A 26,967-nucleotide genomic window follows, 5' to 3' on the forward strand; every position below is an offset into this window, starting at 1 on the left:
TACCTCTGTGTTAAACAAGGGTATTGACCAAGTCTGGCTTAGTGCTGAGGCTGGCAGACTCTGGAGCCCACGCTTTCCAGCAAGATAGCTCTGGCGAACTACTGAACATTACTCATCTGTATAATGGGGAGAATCCAGGAGCCCCCTTGTGTCATGGGTGCAAAGCTTTGTCAATTTAATACATGGAAGGCTTTCAGAAGGGTGGGTGCTTAATAAACATTGGCCACTATTATGGTCATTGCTGCTGTTGTTAACATTTCTTTGACTATATTACTATATAGTAATATATTATTACTATCATACTATAGAGCAGGGAGAGAGACAGGTCAGGAGGGAGGCAAAGGCGAGAACTCAGATGTTCCCTGGGGAGGGGGATACAGTGGAAGAGGAGGCTGGGAGGATGGTTTGTCTACTATGTATGGATCATGGGGAGCTATAGGTGGAGGAGAGATGGGGTTTGGGATTCACTGCATTCGAGGAGCTGGCGAGTGCATTCAGTGGAGTGACAGAAAAAAATCTATGTGATAGGAATTCAGGGGAGTAGGCGCTAAAGACACAGGTTTGGGGAACCTCTGTCTAGAAGTTGTGTTTGAGGAGGAGAGACACCAGACCAACATGGGACAGAAGGCAAGAGAGAAAAGGAATGAAGACAAAGCAATCCCAACAGGCAAGAGCAGGATCCCTTGCGGATGTGGTTCCAAAGGCAACACCCAGTGGAGGAGGCCCAGAGGGACATTTAGGAAGGAGGTCTGCCAGATGCTGGACTCCACAGGAACCTGGGAAAGGGGAGGGCCGCACTGTCGGAGTAGAGCCCAGATTATAGGAGATGGAAGAGGAATTGTACTTTCAACCACTCTTTCTAGAAATGTGGCTTGAAAAGGAGGGACAGGGCCAGAGATGAAAACCTCCAAAAAAGAAGAAGGACACTTGTTAGGAAGAGAGAAGATAACAGAAGGCCAGGCTGGAGATCTCCGTGGGGACCTCCATGCAAAGGGATTCAGTGATCCGGGAAAGGGGTGTCCCTTGGCCCCTCGCCCACCTGCAGCCCCTGCATTGCCTCCAAGCTGGCCCTCAGCTGACTTGGTGCCCCAGCTGCCTCTTTCTTGGGAAGACAGCCTCAAGTGGATAGCATTGTGCCTATGGCCGGCTAGGCTGACTTGGCCGCTCAGAGAGATGCTGCCAGCAAGTGTTCCCAGCATGCATCCTTCTTGCTGGCACGTTGCCCAAGAAAGGCAAGAAGGGCAACTCTCCCCAGGTGAAACCTCTTCCCGCTCTGGTTCAACCTTGTCATGCTTTCTCTTACTTTTCCCAGCAAGCCATCCTGCCCTGAGGCTCATGCTATAGAGCCCGGCCAGTTCAGGCCTCTGTGTGCCTAAACCTCCATGCGTTTGTGACTTGCTCTCTCTGCTAGGTGATATTTGGGATTTGCTACAAGAATGTCAGGGTGCAGACAGGCCCCTCTCCCAGCTAGGCCTGTCCAGCCAGGAGCTCTGGAGGTTGGGTGTTGGTGACAGTGTGTTAAAAGCTCTTCCCTCCGTGACTCGGGCTGAAGTCTCCAGGAAGAGTGCTGAGGGGAGGAGAGGGAAGGGCAGGTGAACAGAGCCTCTGGGAGGGGCCTGGTCACCCCAGGTCCTGAGTCCTGCCTCCAGGCAGAAGGAAGGGAGGAGTCCCCAGCCCCGCTACTGGTCCTGATGCTCAGGGGTGGGGCTAACCTGGGTGGTAGAGCTGAGATTTAGACCCAGGGGGTAGACCAGCTGCTGAGCCAGTTCCCTGGTTTGCTGGCTCTCACTGTCTGCTCCTGGTGGCTTTCCTTCAGCCTAAACTCAGCTGCCGCCCTGTAGCCTCACTCACACTGGAGAACCCAGGACTATAGGCCACTGGACAGGCCATCTGATTTCACTCTTATTTGGACCAGTCCATCCAAACTGGAAACCTTAGCTGTTTGCAGCTGGAGAACTAAGCTTGCTTGGGGTCATACCAAGAAGTCCCAAGCCTTAGGAAAGTTATCCTGTGTTTCTGAGCCCCGGCTTCCTCCTAATTCTGGAGAGAACAGTGGCTGACATTGAATGGAGTGAAAGACACAATGTGAATCAGAGCACTTTGTGCAAGAGGGTGGTGTCAGCCATGGTGTGTGGTCCCATTGGTGTGAAATGTCCACAGTAAGAATATCTTGAGAGGCAAAAAGTGGATTCGTGGTTTGCCACGGTTGGGGGGTGGGATGGGAATGGGGAGTGACTGCCAGTGGGTACAGGGTTTCTTTCTGATGAAAACATTCTCAAATTAGCTGGTGGGGAGCACTGCACAAGGCTGTGAATATAAAAAACCCTGAACTGTACACCTTAAATGGGTGAGTTGCATGGTATATGAAATATAGCTCAAGCTGTTAAAATAAGAGTGTCAGGTGCATCATTATTCAAGTGCACTTTAATGCCCACTAGTTTTTAATGCAATCCCTGTAGTTAAGCACTTATGAAATCCTCAGAGACAGGAGCTGGAAATAACATTGTTCCCCACCTCTTCAGCTGCCCTGGGCCCTGGCAGCCCAGAGAGCCGCTGTGGATGGGGGCTCTGGCTGCTCAGGGAACCCTGCTTAGCTCGCTCAGCAATTCCAGGGCAGGACGATGTGGGCTTTGAAGCCACCAGTCAATCAAACATTTTCACTTACTCCTAAAGAATAAATAAAGCAAAGAGGTTGGTTGGTTTCATCATCTGATGTGAAATTCCATTTCCAGCTATAAAGCCAGGCTCCATTTCTTATCCTAAGTCCTCCGTGGAGCAGGTTCTGGGGTCCCTCCCCGTGGGCCACAGAGCCTGCTTGACCACATGAGGCTTCAGGACACTGGCTGCCATCCAGAGCCCAGGGTGTGCTTGTTGGGGCATCACCCTTGCCCCATCCCGGCAGATGGCATGCTCCAAGACTGTGGTCACCCCAGGACACCCTGGCAGTTCCCCCAGCCCCCCAGCCCAGCATCTGGATGGAGCTCTGTGTGGGTTTATATCCAAAATGTCCTCACTCCCAAGGACCAGGCTTTGAGACGAATTGTAACTGCATCAGCCAGACTCTAAAATCAGAATATTTTCATTTTACCTTAGCACCTTTAACTGATATTTACATCTCAAGAAAATCTAACATTGGCACAAAACACAGTCAGGTCATTTCTGTACTTACATAGATAAACAGAAACCTGAGCAACTATTATTTTAAAGAAAATGATGCCTAGGACTCGGCAGTAGAGAAGGGGTTATCTCTCCTTCCATCCTTTCTACCTGTGTCAGTCGGATCCCTTCTGGAAACAGATCAGATGCTCAAATTTGAATGTGTGGGGCTATTAGCCAAGGGTCCATTTCTGCAGGAGGGGCTAGGGCTTAAGGCAGCCACAAGGGTTAGGAGCAGCTGAGCTGTGGTCACCGTGAGGCCCAGTGGTCCCGGGGGGGTGAGGGGAGTGGCCCCGGGGGACTCATGTCCAGGGGCTGCCTGGGAGGCTCACCACCTTGGTTGAGGGACACAACCAACCCAGCACTCTCTCCTAGGAGGAGCCGAGACACACTCCCATCCTCCCTCGCCTCTGTCCACGCCTCTGGTTTCCTTCCGACATCCCTGTGGGCTGGACCACCCCAAAGCTAAGGGCCAGGCAGCCTCAGCATTTGCCAGGGACTGGGGTGGGCATGGGGTGCAGGATGGAAGAATATGCGAGGAGCCCGTCTTTACAAGCAGAGAGAGGGAAGCACAAAATATCGCAGAGTCTCCTGGCTGTGGGGTCTGGGGAGCTTAGTGTTAGCAAAGCATCTACCTGAGGGCTGTAAAATGTGAGCCCAGGGTAGCAGGCCAAGCTCCCCAAGGCAGGACGCGCTGGGCCAACAGGCAGCGTGGGTAGCAGGATGTGCAACATGGGTTGCCGGGGACGAGAGCCTGCACAGGATGGGCCCGCCCAGGGCGCAGAGTGGCCGTGTGTGCCAGAGGAAGTCAGAGATCCTGCAGGATGCTCCCAGGAGAACTCAGCACTCAAACCTGCACCCTGAAACATCGGTCGGTGCCTGGGTGAGAAATGGACAGGAAGGGCCAAGGCTGGTGGCATCCAAGCCACAAGGGGTGCATCGAAGGCTGCAGTAGGGAAATTTGGAAGCCTGAATTAGGGCAGTGATGCACAGAGAGTGTGAGAAGAAGGTGGATTAAAGAAATAGCCAGTGAGTAGCGGATTCAAGATGGCGGAGGAGTAGGAGGATGTGGAGTTCATCTCTCTCTACAGATGCGTCAGGAATACACCTATAGATGCAACAGTTTTCACAGAACACCTGCGGAGAACTAGCAGAAGACCTTGGACACCAGAAAGGACTATAAAGGTCCCTGCATAATTGTGTAGGACAGAAAAAAAGAAGGGAGAAGGAGGAGGAGAGGAAGCTGGACGGGACCTGCATCCCGGGGTGGGGGAGCTGAAGCAGAGGAGAGATTCCCGAATTCGGGGAAACCCCCACTCCAACGGGGAAGCCCCATCTCTGACGGGGAATTCAATTGGGACAGAAGGGATGCATTTGAGGCTGCTGGAAGAGGGTGAAGTGGCCAATCTGTGGCAGACGGGACAGAGTGAGAAATAGACAGTCTGTACATCCGTTCATGGGTGTGCAGGGGGGCTGGGAGCTGGTGTATGGGGATTGGAGAACAGACCCAGAGCGAGAACTCCTGTTGGCTGTGGGGCGATGGACTGAAGGGATGGAATGGAGGAAATCCACAGCAGGAAATGCCTACGGAGGAAGACCGGACTGCCATGGAAACAGGGCACTTCTGCTGAGTCACACGCAGGGGAAGGAACCACTGTTGTAGCCTCTCTCTCCCCACACGACAGAGCCTGCTGACGACAATAAAAGAAGCACACTCAGAGCTGGCCCTCACGCGCCTGTAGCTGGGCACCAGAAAAAGCCCTCACTATGGCCATATCTCTTGCACCCGTGGCTGCTGGCTTTTTTGTGCATTTGGCGCTGCCAGGGCTCTGCGATCCAAGTAGTCATACCACCTCTTTGCCTGGTCCTCACAGCGACTGACCCAAGAGCTCGAAGGCAGCCTCAGGACTGGACTACTGTGGATGGACCTCACACAGAGGTGGGGATAAAACCAAAGCTGAACCCCAGGGACAGGGTGGCTAAGGAAAAAGGTCAAAAATCTTTCTATCAGCTGTACAAGCTGAAGATTAAATCCCCACGATCAGCTAGGTAGTCCCTGCGTCTGTGGAATACCTGAGTAGGCAATGAGTGTTCCCACAAATGAAACGGTCTAGCTCTGGCAGCTATGGACTTTGGGGACAGCACATGCAGGAATCAGGCCAGATCAGAGTCTGAGTGGTCCCCAGAGCACCCACAGCAGGTCCAGAGACCAGCCCAGAGGCAGAGGAGAGGCTCTTGGGGAGGCGGAGGTGGGCTGTGGTTCATGGTATGTGCAAGGACACTTACAGCGGAGACCCCAGGGAAACATAATTATTATTATTAATTCTATTTGTTTTGATTCATTCTGTCTTTGGTTCTAGCTTTGGTTTTTTTTTTTTTTTCTTTCTCTTTTTGTTTGGTGGTGGTGGTTTAGTTTTTTTTGGTTTCTTGGGATCTGCATGTTTTATAACGTTTATTTTTTTATTTATTTTTACTTTGCTTTTCTTTGGTTCTGTGTTCTTTTCCCTTATTTTTTCTTCTTTTTCTTTAATATATTTTTTCTTTCTTTTTTAAAAATATATTTCCATTTCTACTTTGCTTTTCTGTTGTCCTGTGATTTTTCCTTTCTTATTTTATTTTATCCTATTTTTTTAAATCCTATTTTTTTAAATCATTTTAATCAGTTTTTTCTGTTTCCTTGCTTTATTCTTCAGTAGGCACATTGCTTTGGTTTTGTTTTTAGGTTATGTGTTTCTGTTGGTTCTAATCCTAATTGTTTGATTTCGTTTTTGAGTTCTTCTATTTGTCTGGTTATTCTCTTGCTTTTTGTTTTATTTGGCTCTGTTTTTGTTTTTTTTACATATGTGTTTCCTTGTCTCTGTTTTTGTTTGATTGATTTTGTTTTTACCATTTCTCTAGGGTTTTGTTTGTCATTTTTAGAATATATTTTCTATTTTCTTTTTTTAAAATTTCTGTTTCTATGTTGCCTTTCATTTGTTCTTTCTCCTTTCTCTTTTTCTCTTTTTTTTTTTTATCATTTTCATTGGTTTGTTTCTTTGCTTCATTCTTCCGTTGGCACTCTACTTTGATTTTGTTTTTTCGTTTTGTGTTTTTGTCAGCTTTCTTCTTAATTGGTGGATTTCATTCTTGGGTTCTTTTGTTTGTCTGGTTGTTCTCTTGCTTTTTGATTTATATGGTTCTGTTTTTGTTTCTTTTGTGTGTGTTTCCTTGTTTCTGTTTTTTTTTTATTTTACTTTTTACCATTTGGGGTTTTGTTAGTCTTTTTTTTTCTTTTTTGATCACCTTTATTGCTGGGATGAGCAACTTGTGGGGTTTGGTCCCTTGACCAGAAATCAGGCCTGAGACTCTGGTGGGGGGAGCACCAAGTCCAGGATGCTGGACCACTAAAGAATTCCCAGCCCCAGGGAAGACTAATCACCGAGAGCTCTCCTGGAGGCCTCTATCTGAATCCAGACCCGGCTCCACCCAACAGCCAGCAGCTCCCAGTGCAGGACGCCTCACACCAAACAACAAACAAGACAGGAACACAAACCCACCTATTAGCACACAGACTACCTAAAGTCATGCTAAGGTCACAGACACTCTGAAACACACCACCTGACACGGCCCTGCTCATCAGAGGAAAATGACTCAGCTCCACCCACCAGAATGTAGGCACCAACTCCTCCCATCAGGAAGCCTACACAAGACACTGGACCAATGCCACCAATGGGGGCAGAGAACAGAAGCAAGAGGAACTATGACCCTGCAGCCTAGGGAAAGGAGAGGATCAAATACTGTAAATTAGACAAAATGAGAAGACAGAGAAATATCTTACAGGCAAAGGAGAAGATAAAAACCCACAAGACCAAATAAATGAAGAGGAAATAGGCAAACTACCTGAAAAAGAATTCAGAGTAATGATACTAAAGATGATCCAAAATCTTGGAAATAGAGAAAATACAAGAAATGTTTAACAAGGACCTAGAAGAACTAAAGATCAAACAAACAGTAATGAACAACACAATAACCGAAATTTAAAATACAGTAGAAAGAATCTATAGCAGAATAATTGAGGCAGAAGAACGGATAAGTGAGCTGGAAGACAGAGAGTGGAAATAACTGTTGCAGAGCCGAATAAAGAAAAAAGAATGAAAAAAATGGAGGACAGTCTCAGAGACCTCTGGGACAACATTAAGTGCACCAACATTCGAATTATAGGCATCCCAGAAGAAGAGGAAAAAAGAAACGGGCTGAGAAAATATTTAAAGAGATTGTAGTTGAAGACGTCCCCCAAATGGGAAAGGAAACAGTCAATCAAGTCCAGGAAGCGGAGAGAGTCCCATACAGGATAAACCCAAGGAGAAACATGCCAAGACATATATTAATCAAACTAACAAAAGTTAAACACAAAGAAAATTATTAAAAACAGCAAGGGAAAAGCAAAAAATAACATAAAGGGAATCTGCATAAGGTTAACAGCTGATCTTTCAGCAGAAACTCTACAGGCCAGAAGAGAGTGGCACAATACATTTAAAGTGATGAAAGGGAAAAACATACATCAAGCTTTAAATGACACATTAGACTAGATGGACTGAATTGATATTTATGGGACATTGCATCCAGAAACAACAGAATATGCTTTCTACTCAAGTGCACATGGAACATTCTCCAGGATAAATCACATCTTGGATCACAAATCAAGCCTCAGTAAACTTAAGAAAACTGAAATCATATCAAGTATCTTTCCCAGCCACAATGCTATGAGACTAGATATCAATTACAATAAAAAAGCTGTAAAAAGTACAAACACATGGAGGCTAAACAATATGCTACTAAATAACCAAGAGATCCCTGAAGAAATCAAAGAATAAATCAAAAATACCTAGAAACAAATGACAATGAAAACACGACCCAAAATCTATGGGGTGCAGCAAAAGCAGTTCTAAGAGGGAAGTTTATAGCAATATAATTCTACCTCAAGAAACAAGAAACATCTCAAATAAACAACCTAACCTTATACCTAAAGAAATTAGAAAAAGAAGAACAAAAAAACCCCAAAGTTAGCACAAGGAAAGAAATCAAAAAGATCAGATCAGAAATAAATGAAAAAGAAATGAGGGAAACAATAGCAAAGATCAATAAAACTAAACGCTGGTTCTTTGAGAAGGTAAAGAAAATTGATAAACCATTAGCCAGACTCATCAGGAAAAAAAGGGAGAAGACTCAAATCAAAAGAATAAGAAATGAAAAAGAAGTTACACCTGACACTGCAGAAATACAAAGGATCATGAGAGACTACTACAGGCAACTATATGTCAATAAAATGGACAACCTGGAAGAAATGGACAGATTCTTAGAAAGGCACAACTTGCCAAGACTGAACCAGGAAGAAATAGAAAACGTGAACAGACCAATCACAAGCACTGAAATTGAAACTGTGATTAAAACTCTTCTGACAAACAAAAGCCCAGGGCCCGATGGCTTCACAGGAGAATTCTATCAAACATTTAGAGAAGAGTTAACACTATCCTTCTCAAACTCTTACAATATAGCAGAGGGAGGGACACTCCCAAACTCATTCTATGAGACCACCATCACCCTGATAACAAAACTAGGCAAACATATCAAAAAAAAGAAAATTGCAGGCCAATATCACAGATGAACATCCTCAACAAAATACTAGCAAACAGAATCCAACAGTACATTAAAAGGATCATACACCATGATCAAGTGGTGTTTATCCCAGGAATGCAAGGATTGTTCAATATATGCAAATCAATCAATGTGATGCACCATATTAACAAACTGAAAGATAAAAACCATGTGATCATCTCAATAGATGCAGAAAAAGCTTTTGACAAAATTCAATACCCATTAATGATAAAAACTCTCCAGAAGGTGGGCATAGAGGGAACCTACCTCAGCATAATAAAGGCCATATACAACAAACCCACAGCCAACATCAGGAAGAAGACAAGGATGTCCACTCTCACCACTATTATTCAACATAGTTTTGGAAGTTTTACCCACAGCAATCAGAGAAGAAAAAGAAATAAAAGGAATCCAAATCAGAAAAGAAGTAAAACTGTCACTGTTTGCAGATGACATGATACTATACATAGAGAATCCTAAAGATGCTACCAGAAAGCTACTAGAGCTAATCAATGAATTTGGTAAAGTAGCAGGATACAAAATTAATGCACAGATCTCTTGCATTCCTCTATAATAATGATGAAAAAGCTGAAAGTGAAATTAAGAAAACACTCCTATTTACCATTGCAACAAAAAGAATAAAATATCTAGGAATAAACCTACCTAAGGAGGCAAAAGACCTGTATGCAGAAAATTATAAGACACTGATGAAGGAAATTAAAGATGATACAAATAGATGGAGAGATATACCATGTTCTTGGGATTGGAAGAATCAACATTGTGAAAATGACTCTACTACCCAAAGCAATCTACAGATTCAATGCAATCCCTATCAAACTACCACTGGCATTTTTCACAGAACTAGAACAAGCAATTTTACAATTTGTATGGAAACACAAAAGACCCTGAATAGCCAAAGCAATCTTGAGAAAGAAAAACTGAGCTGCAGGGATCAGGCTCCCAGACTTCAGACTATATTACAAAGCTACAGTAATCAAGACAGTATGGTACTGGCACAAAAACAGAAATATAGATCAATGGAACAGGATAGAGAGCCCAGAGATAAACCCATACACATATGTTCACCATATCTTTGACAAAAGAGGCAAGAATATACAATGGAGAAAAGATAGCCTTTTCAATAAGTGATGCCAGGAAAACTGGACAGTTACATGTAAAAGAGTGAAATTAGAACACTTCCTAACACCATACACAAAAATAGACTCAAAATGGATTAAAGACCTAAATGTAAGGCCAGACACTATAAAACTCTTTGAAGAAAACATAGGCACAACACTCTATGACATAAATCACAGCAAGACCTTTTTGACCCACCTCCTAGAGTAATGGAAGTAAAATAAAAAATAAGCAAATGGGACCTAATGAAACTTAAAAGCTTTTGCACAGCAAAGGAAACCATAAACAAGATAAAAAGACAACCCCTAGAAAAGGAGACAATATTTGCAAATGAAGCAACTGACAAAAGATTAAGCTCCAAAATATAAAAGCAGCTCATGCAGGTCATTATCAAAATAACAAACATCCCAATGCAAAAATGGGTGGCAGACCTAAACAGACATTTCTCCAAAGAAGACATACAAATTGCCAACAAACACATGAAAAGATGCTCAACATCACTAATCATTAGAAAAATGAAAATCAAAACTACAAAGAGGTATCACCAGTCAGAATGGCCATTATCAAAAAATCTACAAACAATAAATGCTGGAGAGGGTGTGGAGGAAAGGGAACCCTTCTGCACTGCTGGTGGGAATGCAAATTGATACAGTCACTATGGAGAACAGTATGGAGGTTCCTTAAACTGAAAATAGAACTACCATATGACCCAGCAATCCCACTACTCGGTATATTCCCTGAGAAAACCATAATTCAAAAAGAGTCATGTACCACAATATTCATTGCAGCTGTGTTTACAATAGTCAGGACATGGAAGCAACCTAAGTGTCCATCGACAGATGAATGGATAAAGAAGATGTTGCACATATATACAATGGAATATTACTCAGCCCTAAAAAGGAACGGAATTGAGTTATTTGTAATGACATGGATGGACTTAGAGTGTCATACAGAGAGAAGTAAGTCAGAAAGTGAAAAAGAAATACCGGATGCTAATGCACAGATACGGAATATAAAAAACGGTACTGATGAGCCTAGTGCCAGGGCAGGAATAAAGACGTAGATGTGGAGAATGATCTTGAGGGCATGGAGGGGAAGGGGAAGCTGAGACAAAGTGAGAGAGTAGCATTGACATATATACACTACCAAATATAAATGACTAGTGGGAAGCTGCTGCATAGCACGGGGAGATCAGCTCGATGCTTTGTGATGAGCTAGGGGGGTTGGATAGGGAGGGTGGGAAGGAGGCTCAACAGGGAGGGGATATGGGGATATGTGTATCCATATAGCTTACTCACTTTGTTGTACAGTAGAAACTAATACAACATTGTAAAGCAAATGTACTCCAATAAAGATACCAAAAAATAAAAAGGAATAGCTAGCGAAGGGGGCAAAATCGAAAACTGATGTCTGTGTGGATATAAAAATAAGGAGGGGAGTCAACAATGGCAGCAAGGGTGCTGGCCCATGTGTGACCAGTCAGTGGTGGAGCTTTGGCCAGCAATGGAGCAGAGAAGAGACCCAGGTCTGTGTGCTAGAGGTGATGTGACCTAGGGAGGGGCGGCTGCAGGTTGCTGTCCAAGGTCCCCCTTCTCTTGCATCACAACCATGGCACCTTGCACCTGTGTCTGGACATATGGTTGATTCTCTCCAGCACCTCCGAGTGCTGGGACTTAGAAGGACAGAACTGACATGCAAGCCCATCAGGAGACACAGCCTCTCTTGAGAAAGAACAGCCAGGCAGGAGTTTATTAGCTGAGCCCTGTCACGTCCTGCATGTGGTATTTCCCAGGGCACTTTTGGACAGTTTCTATTTAGAAGAGATTGTTTGGATGAGTCAAACAATGGGGACTTGAACTAAAGGAGCTCTTGTACGTGGCTCAGATTAAATGTTAAGGGATGTATCCGTTTGCTTGGGCTGACACAGACCCTGCAGCTTAAACAACAGAAATGCATTGTCTCACAGTTCTGGAGGGTGGAAGCAAGATCCAGGTGTCAGCAGGACTGGTGTCTCCTGAGGCCCCTCTCCTTAGCTTGCAGACAGCCGCCTTCTCCCTGTGCCCTCACATCATCTTAACCTCTGTGTTTGTCCGTCTCTGTGTCCAAATATTTTCTAACAGAGACAGCAGTCATATGGGGTTAGGGCCCATCCATATGACCTTATTTTAACTTAATTACCTCTTTAAAGACCTAACTCCAAATGCAGTCACATTCTGAGATACGGGGGTTAGGACATCAACATATGAATTCTAGGGGGGACACATGTCAAGCCATAAGACAGAGGTAGGTGCTGAGGGCAGTGTGATGGGCTCATATTCTCTTGCACGTCTTCCTGGAGTCAAGCCTCATGCCTGCTGGGTCCTGGGCCTATTCGCCCTTAGCAGGGACTTTCCCCCTTAGGAGACCAAGGCAGCACTTGCACTGCCAAGCACCTTTAGGGTGACGCCGTTCTCCAGCCTTCCTCCCCTTCTGATGCAGGGAGACTCACTCAGAGCACAGCCCCCATTGCCATTTGTATGCCGCTGGGGGCCTTAAACAGGCCGATACACCTGCTGTGATCAGTTCTGGTCTGGCTTGGTCTGATTAGAAAGCACAGTAGTTACTGAAAGGTGTAGGTCACATCAAAGGAAGCTTAATGTAATACCTTTTCTTGTTTCTGTTGAGTTCATCTCTTCTTCTGAATAAGCATGACTGGTTTGATTTAGATGGTTCATCCTTGACTGCTGTCCCGAGAAATGGTTTCCATGTGCGGCTGTTGCGGAGAGAACCGTGGCGGTGGGCATTCTCTCACTCCTGACTCGGGAGCTGGGTTTTGTGTGTAACGTCTCATGCACTCGGGCCTCTTGACGCTTTAGCTGGCACTGAGGTTTCCAGTCTTGAATCTCTTTTTAAAGCAGAATTTTATTCTGGAATTGCCACAAGGTGGGGGGGAGGGAGAGGGCATCACACAGTGTTGATTGGCCCTCCTCCTGCACGTTCCTTTGCATGAGTTCTGCAGAAGAACCAGTGCCATGTTGGTAAATAACAGGCTTGCAGGAAATGCGTCCCCCCAGCATGGTGTTTTAGGCTTTTCTTTATTGTTTAGCTTCTTTTCTTCACCATAAAATATATTGATTTCCCTGGTTGTGAAGAATACAGATTGTGTCTTAGGTTGAGAGGCAGCCCCATCCCTCATGCAGGTGACCAGGGTCCAGAAGTGGCAGGAAGTGCTGTTTTCCTGGAACCCTTAACGGCTTCTTCTGACCTTGTACCTCTCCAAACTAGCTCTGCTCGCTGGTCAGTGGGCACTGCTAGGAGCTGGTGGGAGGGGCGACACCTGCAGGGATCCTTGGTGACTTCAGAGAAGGAGTTTGGGCTGTGGGTGTGTGTGGGAGGGCTGGGGAGGGCTGTCCACATAGGGTGTGAGAAGGTGGCTTCTTGGAAGGCCCTCCTCTTGGAAGGCAGGTGGCACTGCCTGATTGATGTAGGTTAGGCAGGGCCCCTGCTCTAGTTCTGAAAGCCTCCAGGGCCTCGCCTTGTGACCTATTCGTCAGGCTCCCAGGACCTCATCCACCCCAGTGTGGCCCTAGCACACTCCTGACCAACAGGGGTGAGGGTGCAGCTGCCATTAGTAGGTCAAGAGGATGAGTTTGAAAAGCAGTTGCTTAAACGTGGGATATTCTCTGAATCTAAATAGCAGTGAAACCAAATGTATAAAATTGTATCATGGAGTTTACCACATTTCAAATTTAACATGCTAATATTTCTAATAATTGTGTGACTTTTAATAAGAAAAACAGAATGTAGGAAATATTGCTGAAATCAATATGATCCCCTTTTCTAGAGAAATATTTGTACCCTTGTGACAACATGAGGTACTGGTGAGGAGAAGTGTTCTCTGTGATGATCAGGACATGGGCAGAGATCACCTGGCAGGCCTTCCTGGGCCAGCTTTCCAACCCGGTCCCCCAGTTCCCGACTCTGCCCTCTCTAGCTGTGGCCAGACCTTGTGGCATGAAGCCTACAACGGTCCTGGTACCAATTCTGACATGTGGGTTTTTCCCACACCAAGCTGGGTGTCCCACAGTCTAACTCAATTCTGATGCTATCTACCTGGGGAGAGCGTCAGATCCCACAGGTGACAGGCTCAGTCCTGTGTGTCAGGAACAGCCGGTCTCGAAGACCAAATGTTAGAACAAAAGATGTTCCTAGTGCTCTGATCACTTAGGAAATTACGAGAATTTTAGGAGCTCTGTGCCAGGAACTGGAGTCAAAGACTAAATGTTAGAACAAAAGATTATCCTAGGACTTCTATTTACAAAGGTGTCAGGAGCCCTGTGTCAGGAACCGGGGGCAGAGATAAAATCATATATTTCTTATTTCACAAAGCCCGTGGGCAAAGTAAACGAACAAACATCAGGCTCTGGAGGGGCTTCTAGAAGCCCAGTTACTGGTGAGTGCCAGCCCCATCTCAGCTCTTGCAAAGGTCCACTGAGACCCTCCACCCCTCCCCTCCCCAGCCCCGGGTCTAGGCCTTCCTTCCCAGAGCGGTGCTGCTTGAGCTGTGAGGCCATGTAAGCACCCACGTGACACATGCCAACTGTTCCATGACAGCATACACAACAACGGGAAAAAGGCTGGGCTCTACAAAGAAAACCTGCTGCTTCGAGGCTGCACCATCCGAAACACAGAAGCCGTCGTGGGCATCGTCATCTACGCAGGTAGGTGCTGCGTGTCACGTGCTGTCTGTGATGGCATTGGCTCAGCATGGTGGGCTGGCTATTCCTGGACATTGCTCCTGGTTGTTTTGGGTTTTTCCTGATTATCAAAGTAGCATAAACCCATTGTAGAGAACCAGGAAAATAGATGGACGCAAAATGTCTAATAATATCTGGACCAGAAGTGTTCTTAGCATGTTAGCCTATTTCTTTCTGTGCATTTCCCCGTGGTGGTTACATAGTTGAGATTAATTGTAGAGCCTACTTTTCTGACTGAACTTATCCCATATGGATCATTGGATGGCAGCACCCTTTTCCAATCCATGGAGTCAGCGTAGCCCGTCCCTTTCCTGCTGGGCACTGACTCACCGCCTCCCCCGCAGGACATGAGACCAAGGCTCTGCTGAACAACAGCGGGCCCCGCTACAAGCGCAGCCGGCTGGAGAGGCAGATGAACTGCGACGTGCTCTGGTGTGTCCTCCTCCTCGTTTGTATGTCTCTGTTTTCAGCCGTCGGTAAGTCTCCTCAGAGGTCACGATGAGTGGGCACTGCTGGACGGCTGCCGGGGGCCCCGGCTGGGCTGTCTCTGTCTCCTTCTGACCCAGTGCTCTAATTAACACACATTTGTCACTGGCTTGGACTCAGGGGATGTTTGCATTGGCAAGGCCACGTTGAGACGTTTCGATGAATGAGCTCCGCAAACTAGTGTTTTTCGAATTGGCATCTTCTGGGGTGGAAGAACGGCTTAATCATGCCTCCTGTAATGATTCCAATGGAAAGAGTGATACTAACCTGGTGATAACAGGAATCAGAGCAGTAGAAGCACAAATGCTACTATTAGGGACTCTGTGAGAAGAGGGAAAACATTATTTGGGTCCCAAGAAGGGGCTAGCAGTTACGCTGTGTGCAGCCTGGCGCCCCCAGCTTCTGGTGGCCTCCAAACCGGCATGCTGCTTTGGGAGTGCCTGGCAGGGAAGCACATGGACCTCCAGGTAAACGACCTTCACCGTGTCCCGCTCAGCTGCCATCACACACCAGACAGGTGTGACATGGTCTTGGAACTCAGTGGTAAAAGGCACTGGTATACGGGGCATGAAAAGGGCTCTGTCATCATTTAGGTGTGGGGCTCAGTTGAAATAACGTGTGTTGCTGTTGGCTTTTCAGAGTCTGTGAGATGTGAATTTTGAATCTCTAAGCAGGGACAATTACAGGCAGTATTCAGAGCCTATTGAGACTGGTGTTTAGTGAGGCGTTGGGAAATTCCTTTCTGGGATTTCTCGTTGGCAGCTACCAGCACACGTCCAATTCCTGTGTTATGACCAGTGGTGCTATTCAGTACCAACGATGGGAAAGGCCGGGGTTGAGGCAGAGTCCAAGTCCCGGGGCCTTCCTTCCAGTGCTCTGATTGTAGTGCCAACAATACCATGGGCTTTTGCTTTCTTAGGTGGCCAGGTGGGCTCATAAAACCCGATGTACTTGTGTCAGGTGAATGACGTTCCTCTTTGAACTTTGCTACAGGACATGGACTATGGGTGCAGCGCTATCAAGAGAAGAAATCATTATTTGATGTCCCTGAGTCTGACGGCACCCCTTTATCCCCAGTCACAGCTGCAGTTTATTCGTTTTTGACAATGATAATAGTTCTGCAGGTAACAGTACTAAGTTCCATATGACAATTGCTTTACTTTTCTGATGAGAACTTTGAGTCATCATAGTCTGCTAAGAACTTCCCACAAATTCTGCACCTGGGAGGAGCACAGGTTCATCTGACAAATGTGTTACCTTTTGTTTTCCCACCCGACTTATCTAAAGGATCTTTTCTTGGGTGCTTTTCAAGTTAAAATTCTCCTTTTCTATTCTTAAGATTTTTAGGCTCTGAGGGGTCAGTTTTTCCATCATTGGTTCTGTTTTGTTTTTCCACTCAATTACTTCTTTTTTTTTTAATTAATTTTTATTGGAGTGTAGTTGCTTTACAATGTTGTGTTAGTTTCTACTGTACAGCAAAGTGAATCAGCTATACGTATACATATATCCACTCTTTTTTGGATTTCCTTCCCAGTTTCTACTGTACAGCAAAGTGAATTGGCTCTACGTATACATATATCCACTCTTTTTTGCATTTCTTTCCCATTTAGGTCACTACAGAGCATTGACTAGAGTTCCCTGTGCTATACAGTAGGTTCTCATTAGTTATGTATTTTATATATAGTATCGGTAGTATGTATATGTCAATCCCAGTCTCCCAATTCATCCCACCCCCCCTCCACTCAATTACTTCTTAAAAAAACCTACATTTTTTTCTTAACATCTTTATTGGAGTATAATTGCTTTACAATGGTGTGTTAGTTTCTGCTTTATTAACAAAGTGAATCAGTTACACATATACATATATCCCCATATCTCTTCCCTCTTGCGTCTCCCTCCCTCCCACTCTCCCTATCCTGCTCATCTAGGTGGTCACAAAGCACCGAGCTGATCTCCCTGTGCTATGCGGCTGCTTCCCACTAGCTATCTATTTTACGTTTGGTAGTGTATATATGTCCATGCCACTCTCTCACTTTGTGCCAGCTTACCCTTCCCCCTCCCCGTATCCTCAAGTCCATTCTCTATTAAGTTTGCGTCTTTATTCCTGTCTTAAACCTACATTTTTATTTCAGAATAATTTTAAGGTTTACAGACAAGTTTCAAAAAATAGTACAGAGCGTTCCCATGTGTCCCTCACCCAGTGTGTCTTAATGTGAGCGTATTACATTTCTCTGGTACATTGTCAAAACTGAGAAACCGGGCTTCCCTGGTGGCGCAGTGGTTGAGAGTCCGCCTGCTAATGCAGGGGACACGGATCCGTGCCCCGGTCCGGGAAGATCCCACATGCCGCAGAGCGGCTGGGCCCATGAGCCATGGCCGCTGAGCCTGTGTGTCCGGAGCCTGTGCTCCGCAGCGGGAGAGGCCACAACAGTGAGAGGCCCGTGTACCGCAAAAAAGAAAAAAAAAAACCTGAGAAACCAACTTTGGTACTTTGTCTCAAACAAAACTCCAGACGTCATTCGGATTCTACTAATCTTTCCACTGATGTGCTTTTTCTGTTCCTGGAGTCAACTTAGGATATCACATTGCATTTTGCAGCATTGGTTATTATTATTATTATTAGTTCCCATGCTTCCTGAACAATTCCCCATCACTAACTGAGAATTTATGCCCCCAAAAGCCTGTGAGAGTGGAGAGGGGCAGTGAGCATCTCTGCCACCCTCCTTAGGGACACAGTGAACAGAAGATATTGGCTTAGCCTTTGCCTGGAAGGGGTGTTCTGCTGTCTTATATCACATGTACTTGAGTTCGTCCTGTAGTAGGTGTTGCATTAACATATACTTAAGTTACCCAGAGAACCCAGTTAGTCTGGATGTGATATTCTGAGCCCATAAGTATCAGTTCAATACTGTTACTCCAGAGATAAAGAAAAAATTAAGCGTTGATTTCATGAAGGTTATTCTTGAATTGTCAAAGCATAACCATGACTGTTCTTCTCAAAGCCTCTCCCCTCTGCTCTGTATTGTACAAAATCACAGAGATTGTCCTTCAGCACAGAACCAGCCACTGAAAAGACTATCTCTTCTGAGCTGTGGGGTTGTGTCTGCGGGACAGGCAGCTCCTGTCACTGGGAGCCCCGGGACAGCCTGGGTGTGAGGTGACTTTGCTTATGAGGACTCTGACTGTGCCATGTGTTTTGTGTTTCTCTTTTCTCTTTTTCCTCTCCTAGCTTCTCTCAAGCACAACTTAGTAATATGAAAACGCTTGCTTCTATACAAGCCATGGTTTCCATACTTCCAGACACGATAGTGGATTTCCGCTCTGCAGTGGCACCGTAGGCTGTCCTAGTTTAAACTCTTTGCCAATATCCTAATACTCTAACAATATTGACTCTAAGCCAACTTGTTTAAGCTCTGAAAGGTACAGTATAGTCCCTACTTACTTGGGGTTGTAGTTATTTGTCGTTTAGATTGGACTAAATCCGCAGTTCTCGGGTCTTCACGGTCATTCATTCTATGTGCCTTGTGTCTCCTAGGTTTTGATCCCAATTTCCTTGTACGTTTCCATTGAAATTGTTAAAGTATGCCAAGTGTACTTCATTAACCAGGATATAGAGTTGTATGATGAGGAGACAGACTCACAGCTGCAGTGCCGAGCCCTGAACATCACGGAAGACCTAGGGCAGATACAGTATATCTTCTCCGATAAAACTGGCACTTTAACTGAGAATAAGATGGTTTTCCGAAGATGCACTGTGTCTGGCATAGAATATTCTCATGATGCAAATGGTGAGTCTGGGGATGGGGGCTCCCAAGCTGGGCAGGACCAGAGAGCTGCTGTATCAGAGTTGCATGCCCATGTGCCTGTGTGTGCGTGCGTGTACACATACACACACACACACAGCTTCAGGGGTTGATGATTTTTGAGGAAGAATAAAACAGAAAGGCTGGCAGAGCAACTCTGGACCAGCATCTATAGAAAAGACCCCTCCTTATTGCTGATGGCGCCCTGCTTCCTGCACTATCTGCTGTGGTGGGCATCTGCTTAAACACTCATTTTCTGCCAGACAAGCAGAACCAAAGAGGGCAACCTTGAGGAACTCACCTCAGAGGCACCCGGTCTCTGTCACACCAAGAGGCAAAGAGATGTTTCCTTTGTCACGCATCAGTCTCCTTGTTATCAGCTGCAAATTCTCAGCAGGGCACTGGGCAGTTCATGCTGCTTTCTTTCCTCTGGAATATGACCTCCCAGAGGGAAGTGTCACCTCACTTTGGAATTTAGGCAGTCCCTCCTCCCACCTCTCCTTTTCTCATCCTTGGCTGCCTCCCTCTGTCCCCTCTGAGCACATAGGGGAGCCATCTGCTTCCTAAGTCGAGGGGTGCCTGGAGCCAGCTGCCCACCCAAAACAGGAGGGGGTCCCTGTACCACAGAAGTGTCTCTGGGGCCATCGTACCTCTGAGAGAGAGGGCACCTGCTCTGCAAACAGGACTCCCCTTCTTTCCTGGAACAGCATCTGAGAACATCAAAGAAACCTTGCCACAGAAACAGAAGCAAGTACAGAACAGGGGGACAACATGGGGGCATCAATAGGAAGCTGTTCTTTACGGGCATTTGGTGGGAAAGATCTGCTGGAAGCACGAGATTTTTGTGAGTTTTATAAAACCAAGAATTATCATGATATCCACTATATCCTCCATGATAAAATGAATCATATTAACAGAAGGCATAGGAATGTGTCCAATTTGTTTAATGTTTTATTTGCCACTCAAAAAAACCGGTCAGGAACAGTGTCCCTTCTGCCCACCTGCCTCCCTCTCTGGCTCCTCCCTTCCCTGACTCCCCAAGCTTGTGCAGAAGAGCTTGGGGGCCTGAAAGCAGACCTCATCCTGCTTATAAAGGAGTCAGAGGACCAGGTCTGAAGTCGGCCTTTGAACTGGAACTGAGGCTCTGGGGGCAGAATCCCAAGTAAGATTACAGAAGGATTTTCACAGTTGTCAGATGCTTACCATAAAACCAAAGGGGTCCATCGCCCCCAGAAGACACAGGAAAGCATTGCTGGGGAAGGTGGAAACAGCCAGGTGTCTCTGCAGCATGTTTTAAAGAAGAGCTGTGATCAGTGACTGACGGGCCCCTGGGCGGGCACCCTTCGCAGCTGCTCGCATGGTCCGACCTCTCAGATCTGTTAGTAAAACGAATTCAGGTGGGTTTGACTCTGAGTACTGAGCCCAGCTCACGTGTACCTGAACCGGCTGCACAGACCATGGGCGTGCCCCTCTCTACTTCGTGTCCTGGTGACGGTGCAGGGCCAGGGCCAAGCATCACCTTCTCCTTGTCTCCGTCTTCCCCAAAGAGCCCGAGGGCATCGCTGAGGCCACTGCTGTCTGGTCACAGAGCACAGACGCACCAGCAGCGGCCTGAGGGATGGCCGCTTTCAGGCTAACATCTCATCACTGCTGTGGGAGGGTGGGCGGGCAGATGTGCCCTTGGGAGGCTGACACCATGCTCATAATGTCCAAGCCTAGGAGCTAGACAGGCCCAGTCCAGGCTTTGCCCTTCCTTGCCATCCACTCACCACCTCACTGACAGGGGGAAAAGGGGGCAGGTGCAGGAGTTTTCTCCTGGAATTAGGAGCTCCCTGAGGTGGAGTCCTGGGGTTGGCAGTTACCCGGCCTGGTGGCCATGGACAGGTGACTTCCCTTTCCTTATCTCTAAAGAAAAGTCTTCCCAAAGAAGATGCTGAGTTCAAGGCCTGGCCCACAGGACAGACCACACCATGGCATGCCCAGACGGGGGGCCCTTCTCTTAGCCCCTCACACGGGCCACCTCCTGTTAGGATGCCTTGTGTTGCCACCCAGCACCGGGCCTGCCCTGGAAGTTCTTAAGAGTTGCTTGTTTGGAGCGAGTGGTCCCTATGGATAGTCTCCTGTTGCTCACATATGATGGAAGAAGCTGAACTAACTGAGCAAAGCCAGGAACACGTGTTGAGAGCCCTTGTTAGCAAGAACAGCAGCGTGGGTGCACTTCTGTGATTCACTGAGAGCCCTGGAGGCCTCAGGGACTGTCGCTCCACGGTGCCCCCTAAGAGCCAGGCACAGCATCACAATCACCGTCTTCTTCAGTGGAGCTCTGCTTGCTGGGTCTGAACACTGGCGGCATTCTTCCACGCTGTACAACCCCAGGAGGATGTGAGCCTCCCTGCTGCTAAGTGCTTCATCCCCACCTGACGTTGAGCAAGGAGCCCTCTCAGGAGAGCACCGTCAACACAGCCTGAGAACCGTTATTTCTGCTTGACTGCAAGGCAGATGCTCAATGCGTGATCTGTCCTGACAGCCCCAGTAAGCAGGTGGCCCTGTGACCCTGGCATGAAGGTCAAAGCCTGGAACCCAGCTACTCTGTGAGCCTCCCAGCCACCTGCCCACCCACCCCATTCACATGGGGGCTCCCCCTGAACAGAGGGGCTGTATGTGGACCATCTCCACCCACATCTGACTTTTTGTGGGATGGGGTGGCCCCTTTGCCATCACGGGCGGGACCTGAGCTTTGGCATCCCGTGGGCCTGGGTACCATCTCAACCCCCTGCCCCTGCATCCCATGACCTTAACAGATGAGACTCAGTCTTCTCATCTGTGACGTGGGGTTGAGAACATAAGCCCAATCGGGTCCACTAAAGGTGCATGTAAATGAGAACATCCCCCATCCCTCAGTGGAAACCCCTGTCAAACATGGCCTCGCCATCAGAGAGCGAGGGTGGTGAGGGCCCAGGGTGCCCTGCTGGATGCCTTGTGGAACCTAGACCCTTCAGTATCACACACAGCCTCCCCACGATGTCACTTAGTTCCCCTCCCCCACAGCCCGGCGTCTGGCCAGGTACCAGGAAGCAGACTCGGAGGAGGAGGAGGTGGTGCCCAGAGGGGGCTCACTGCCCCAGCGCAGCAGCACCGGGAGCCACCAAAGCATCCGAGTCGTGCATCGGAGCCAGAGCACCAGGTCACACCGGCGCACCAGCAGCCGTGCCGAGGCCAAGAGGGCCAGCATGCTGTCCAAGCACACAGCCTTCAGCAGCCCCATGGTGAGTCCTGCAGCCCTCCTTCCCGCTGTCACCTCCCCCAGTCACCAAAAGTGTCTGTTCTTCACTGGGGAGTTACCTCTGTTCAGTTAGGGGATGTTTTTCTGTCCAGTGCCTTCTTCCCACACTGCTGTATCTTTTCCAAAACACTGATTAGGTCCCCTTACCAGGCGGGGACTGCCAATGACCCAGCCAAGTGGGTGACGGAGAGGAAGTCTGTCCTGCCCTATGAAATAAACATCAGGGCAAGATGACAACTGTGCAAAAGCAAAGTCAGATTAAAAAAAAGAAATTTAATTAGATGAACCCAAATCCATCCTTTGCCTTGTCAACCGCCCAAACATTTATGGACCATTCTCATCCGGCAGGGAAATTTCCAGAAGTACGTGAGTGACAACCTCTAAAAGATCCTTTCACTTCTAAAATTTTTGAAGACCAGAGAGGGAGAATCCGTTTTGTTCACGTATGGTGGCCTCATTCTTTTATGTCCTTCGAAACCCATATAGAAGGTGCCATTTGAATAGAGGTCATCTAGACTTGTGGTCACTGATTGTTGTTGGGTTTACATGGGGCACGTGGGTGGGGAGCTGTCACCCGAGCAGCAGGGAGGCTGTGTTGGAGAAGGTTTTCCTGACATCAATTTCACAACCAATACGGGTTAAGAGTATTTGAAATGTTCCAACTTTCTGACCTAGGAAGTTAGTGATTCAGTGAAAGATTTCTGTGCATAGAAGCTTATCAGTGTGTTATTTACATCAATAAAACAGCGAAAAAATGTACCCAGTGATAAAGGAATGGTCAAATAAATTATGGTATGTCTGTTTTTATGCCGTTAAAAATTATGTTTTCAAATGGCTCTTAAAGGCCTGGTAAAGTTGAGGCAATATAATGTTTTTGGGGAAATGGAAACTGCCAATTTATGTATAAAATATTTTGATTAAAAATGTACATGTATAGAAAAAAGACGAAGGAAAGGCAGAGAAGCATGTTTTTTAAAAAATATATTACTGTAAGGTGGTGTGATAGAGATCTGTTACATTTTCCCTACTATTCTCTTATTTTTCCAAATCTTTCTGAGTAAGATATGTTAATTTTATAATAATATATATTCTTGGAGGTATTATTTTATAAAAAGAACATGTGTACCTTCTTATATATAAGAATATATGCATTTCATATGTTAGCTGTATATTCTTATACAATCAAGATTATACATAATTTGTAATTATAAAATGACGTGTGTATATGTGAGGTGAAGGTCTGTTTACAGCTTCTAGTAAAATCAAGGTGCCTTACATAGTCAAGCACTAAAAAGGACACTTGGCAGGTCACTGGGTCAGACTGACCCTTCGGCCCTTGTGTTCTTCCCAGGAGAAGGACATAACGCCCGACCCGAAGCTGCTGGAGAAGGTGAGCGAGTGTGACAGGTGCCTGGCCTTTGCAAGGCACCAGGAGCACCCATTGGCCCACCTCTCGCCTGAGCTGTCTGACATTTTCGACTTCTTCATTGCACTCACCATCTGCAACACAGTGGTGGTCACATCCCCGGATCAGCCACGACAAAAGGCAAGTTCTGGAGCATCGTACTGTGAGCCCGCAGAGCCCCTGCCCCTAGGTGTGGCCCCACTGGTGTCAGTCTTCCTGAGAGGGAGCACGCTTCCCTGTCTTGCAGGAGCCCGGTCGCTCAGCACCACTCTCAGGTTTCAGGGGGTGTGCTGGGGGCTTCAGACGGGGCAGGCCAGCTCAGTAGCTCTGTGGTGACATCCTCAGACTGCAGTGAGCAGGTGCTAGGACTGTGGCTAAGAGGGAGAGGGCAGCCAGCCAGAGACAGCTACTGAGCCCAGGATGAGAGGGGCACAGAGCATACAGGCGTGGCCCAAGGTGGGCAGTGGCAAGAGGGTGGCTGCCCTCCATGCTGACCAGAGCCTCAGGGTCCTAGATTCTTACATGAGAGGGGACAGGATGGGCTGGGGCCCAGACTCTGGTAGGAGCCGCCTGGACTTGCATCCTGACGACACTATAAGCTGGTCCCCTCCTGTGTCTTTGGCACCTTGTCTGGGATGTGGGGGCGGTGGTGGGATTCAGGGAAAGGTCTCAGAGTAGAGTTTGGCACATAGTAAATGTATTTGATGTTAATAAAGGCCTTTAACATTGGCGTTCAGGAAGTGGTTGAGAATCAGTGGGAAGTTACTTTGGGTGGTAGAAACATAGCAACACCAAGTTGGGTTTTGTTTGGGTTAACATCAAGGTTCTCTCCAAAGAGAGTAAGGTTTTATATGTGAAAGGAACCTCTATAACTCAAGCGCTCCTCCGGGTGGACCAGGTGGTGTTGCAGGGGGTGGGGTGCACCTAAGCATGGCTGTGCGTCATGCAGCTAGGCAACTTTAAGTGGATACAAATGAAGGTGTTCTAGGGCTGATGCACACTATAGGTCTGTACCCTGTCACCCCCACTCTCCCAGACCCCTTCCCCTCCTCCTGGGCCTTCCAGCAGGTTCTGCTGGTGAAGCCATTGTTGTGATGGAGGGTGAACAAGGGGCCCCTGCCCTCTCTGCGGCAGCAACATATCTGGCAGCAATGTGACCCCCCTGTACTCTTTGCTCATACCCCACTGGCCTTTGGAGGCCTCAGTGGGCCTGGCGGATCCCAGGTGGACGGGCTCTGACACTCAGAGAGCACAGGCTTGTGCCATCAGCCCTGGGTGGAGGCTGCTTCCTTTTGCAGTTCACCTCTCAGCAGCCTTGGCATCCCTCGTCTGGCCTCTGGGTTCTTCCACCACCCTGTTCAGTCCCTCTGGAATACTTCCCTGAAGACGGGTCTGGTTTCTAGGTTAGACCCTACCTGACTGACCCTAGGCATTGTTGCAATTACTGAATAAGCGAGAGAGACCCCGACATGACTGAGGTGTGTGCCCATGGTCACACATGGAGTGAGTTCCATGTAGGGAGCAGAATCCTCAGACTGCACATGAACGTGTCTCTGGATGCATTTCTGTGCCCACCTGTGGGTGGGTGCCACCTTCAAGGGCATTTGGAGCTAGCAGGAGCTCTGGCATGGCTGTCCGAATCTCCCACTTGGATATGTAGCAATATTTAAAGTCAGTAGAAGACCAAAGAAAAAGCACCTTTATCAAAATTGGTCCCATGTGCCTTGTTTTACGAAATGCCTGACGTTTCTGGAGGCTCTTACTACAATTCACAACTTCAGACCCATGGACAAAATTGCAAAGATTAAGGGGTAACTGTAATTCAGTGGTTTGATTGTTTCAACATTTGCTCTAAATCCATTATCTAGCAGAAAATTAAAATAGGTATATTGTATCATCATTAGCATACAGCACTCATTTAAATAATGTGTTGCTTTGTTGCTCCATATTGAGCTTTTTGAAACTTTAACAATTGTATACATGTCGTTTTGTTGTTTTCAGTCCTCTTTAGAAAATACACAATTTATTGTGATTTTTTAAACATTTGTTTAAGGATTTGGAGCCTGAATTTGCCTATGTATTTCATTTGTTTCGAAAGATTCTTTGGGGTTTGGGAAATTTTGTGTAAATTTAAGTTTTTTATGGACATAATTCAAAGGAATGTATAAATTGGTCTTTTGTTAAATGTTTTTTTTAATTGAAAAAAAAAAAAATCCAGGATTCATGCCAGGCAGTGGCAGGCCCACTCCTGGGAAGTTTCTGTAAAGCCATGGGCCACTGCAGTGAGGGGACAGTCCCAAAGCCTTGGGAACCACAGGCCACCCAATGCCCTGAGTCCATCCCGGGCCTTGGTCATTGCTACCCTACAGTCACATGCTGAAAGAGTGAATATGGCAGAACCTGTGTTGAGGTGAAGAGGAAGAGGCCAAGGGATAGTCTCAAGGAAGAAATGCTGACTCTGGTTGCAATTTTCAGTGGGAAATGGGAAATCCGTATTCGGGCCCCCCTGGGGAAGTGGAGGGCGGCCCTAAGGGAGTCAGGGTGAGGGCTCTTGGGAGACACCTAACCTGTCTTCCGACTACTTCCCTGGCAGGTGAGGGTGCGCTTCGAGCTGAAGTCTCCGGTGAAGACGATAGAAGATTTCCTCCGGAGGTTCACGCCCAGCCGCCTGGCCTCGGGCTGCAGCAGCATTGGGAGCATGGCCACCAACAAGTCGGCACACAAGTCCAGCCTCTTGTCCACGCTGGCCAACAACGGCACGCTGTTCCGGCTGGAGGAGAGGCTGGGCCCGCCGGCCCCAGGCCTTGCCAGCAATGGCTACAGCAGCGGGGCAGACGGCTGGGCACCTGAGTGCTCAGCACAGGAGCCTGAGCCCGAGCGGGAGCTGCGCTACGAGGCCGAGAGCCCCGACGAGGCAGCTCTCGTCTACGCCGCCCGCGCCTACAGCTGCGCGCTCGTGGACCGACTGCACGACCAGGTGTCGGTAGAGCTGCCCCACCTGGGCAGGCTCACCTTCGAGCTCCTGCACACGCTGGGCTTCGACTCCATCCGCAAGAGGATGTCAGTGGTGATCCGGCACCCACTCACGGACGAGATCAACGTCTACACCAAGGGGGCCGACTCGGTGGTCATGGACCTCCTGCTGCCCTGCTCCACAGGTACCCTGCTCCCCTCCACTAGCAGCTGCCCACTGCAGGGAGCAGTCCTGAGAAACCAGCCCCTCCCTCCAGTGGAGCTTTGCCTCTCTGGGTGGGCTTTTCCTTGTCTGAAGGGTTTGGACTAGAATTGGGGGGAGGGCCCAGTGCCTGAACCCACCTCAGAAGAATG

At 47.4% G+C, this 26,967-nt stretch overlaps 1 protein-coding gene across 1 annotated transcript in view; it reads left to right on the forward strand.

Moving 5' to 3' along the window:
• ATP10A (ATPase phospholipid transporting 10A (putative)) overlaps nt 1-26,967 on the forward strand; it is a 175,285-nt gene that overhangs the window by 116,792 nt on the left and 31,526 nt on the right. Inside the window, 7 exon segments of the mRNA XM_027083251.1 lie at nt 14,521-14,627; nt 15,008-15,139; nt 16,143-16,273; nt 18,685-18,937; nt 22,001-22,218; nt 23,587-23,781; nt 26,234-26,798. Coding sequence (XP_026939052.1) covers nt 14,521-14,627; nt 15,008-15,139; nt 16,143-16,273; nt 18,685-18,937; nt 22,001-22,218; nt 23,587-23,781; nt 26,234-26,798 — 1,601 coding nt within the window.

The sequence above is a fragment of the Aethalodelphis obliquidens genome, unplaced genomic scaffold (genome assembly GCF_003676395.1).
Source record: "Aethalodelphis obliquidens isolate GAN/ISIS:26980383/991018 unplaced genomic scaffold, ASM367639v1 scaffold49, whole genome shotgun sequence".
Lineage (NCBI taxonomy): Eukaryota > Metazoa > Chordata > Mammalia > Artiodactyla > Delphinidae > Aethalodelphis > Aethalodelphis obliquidens.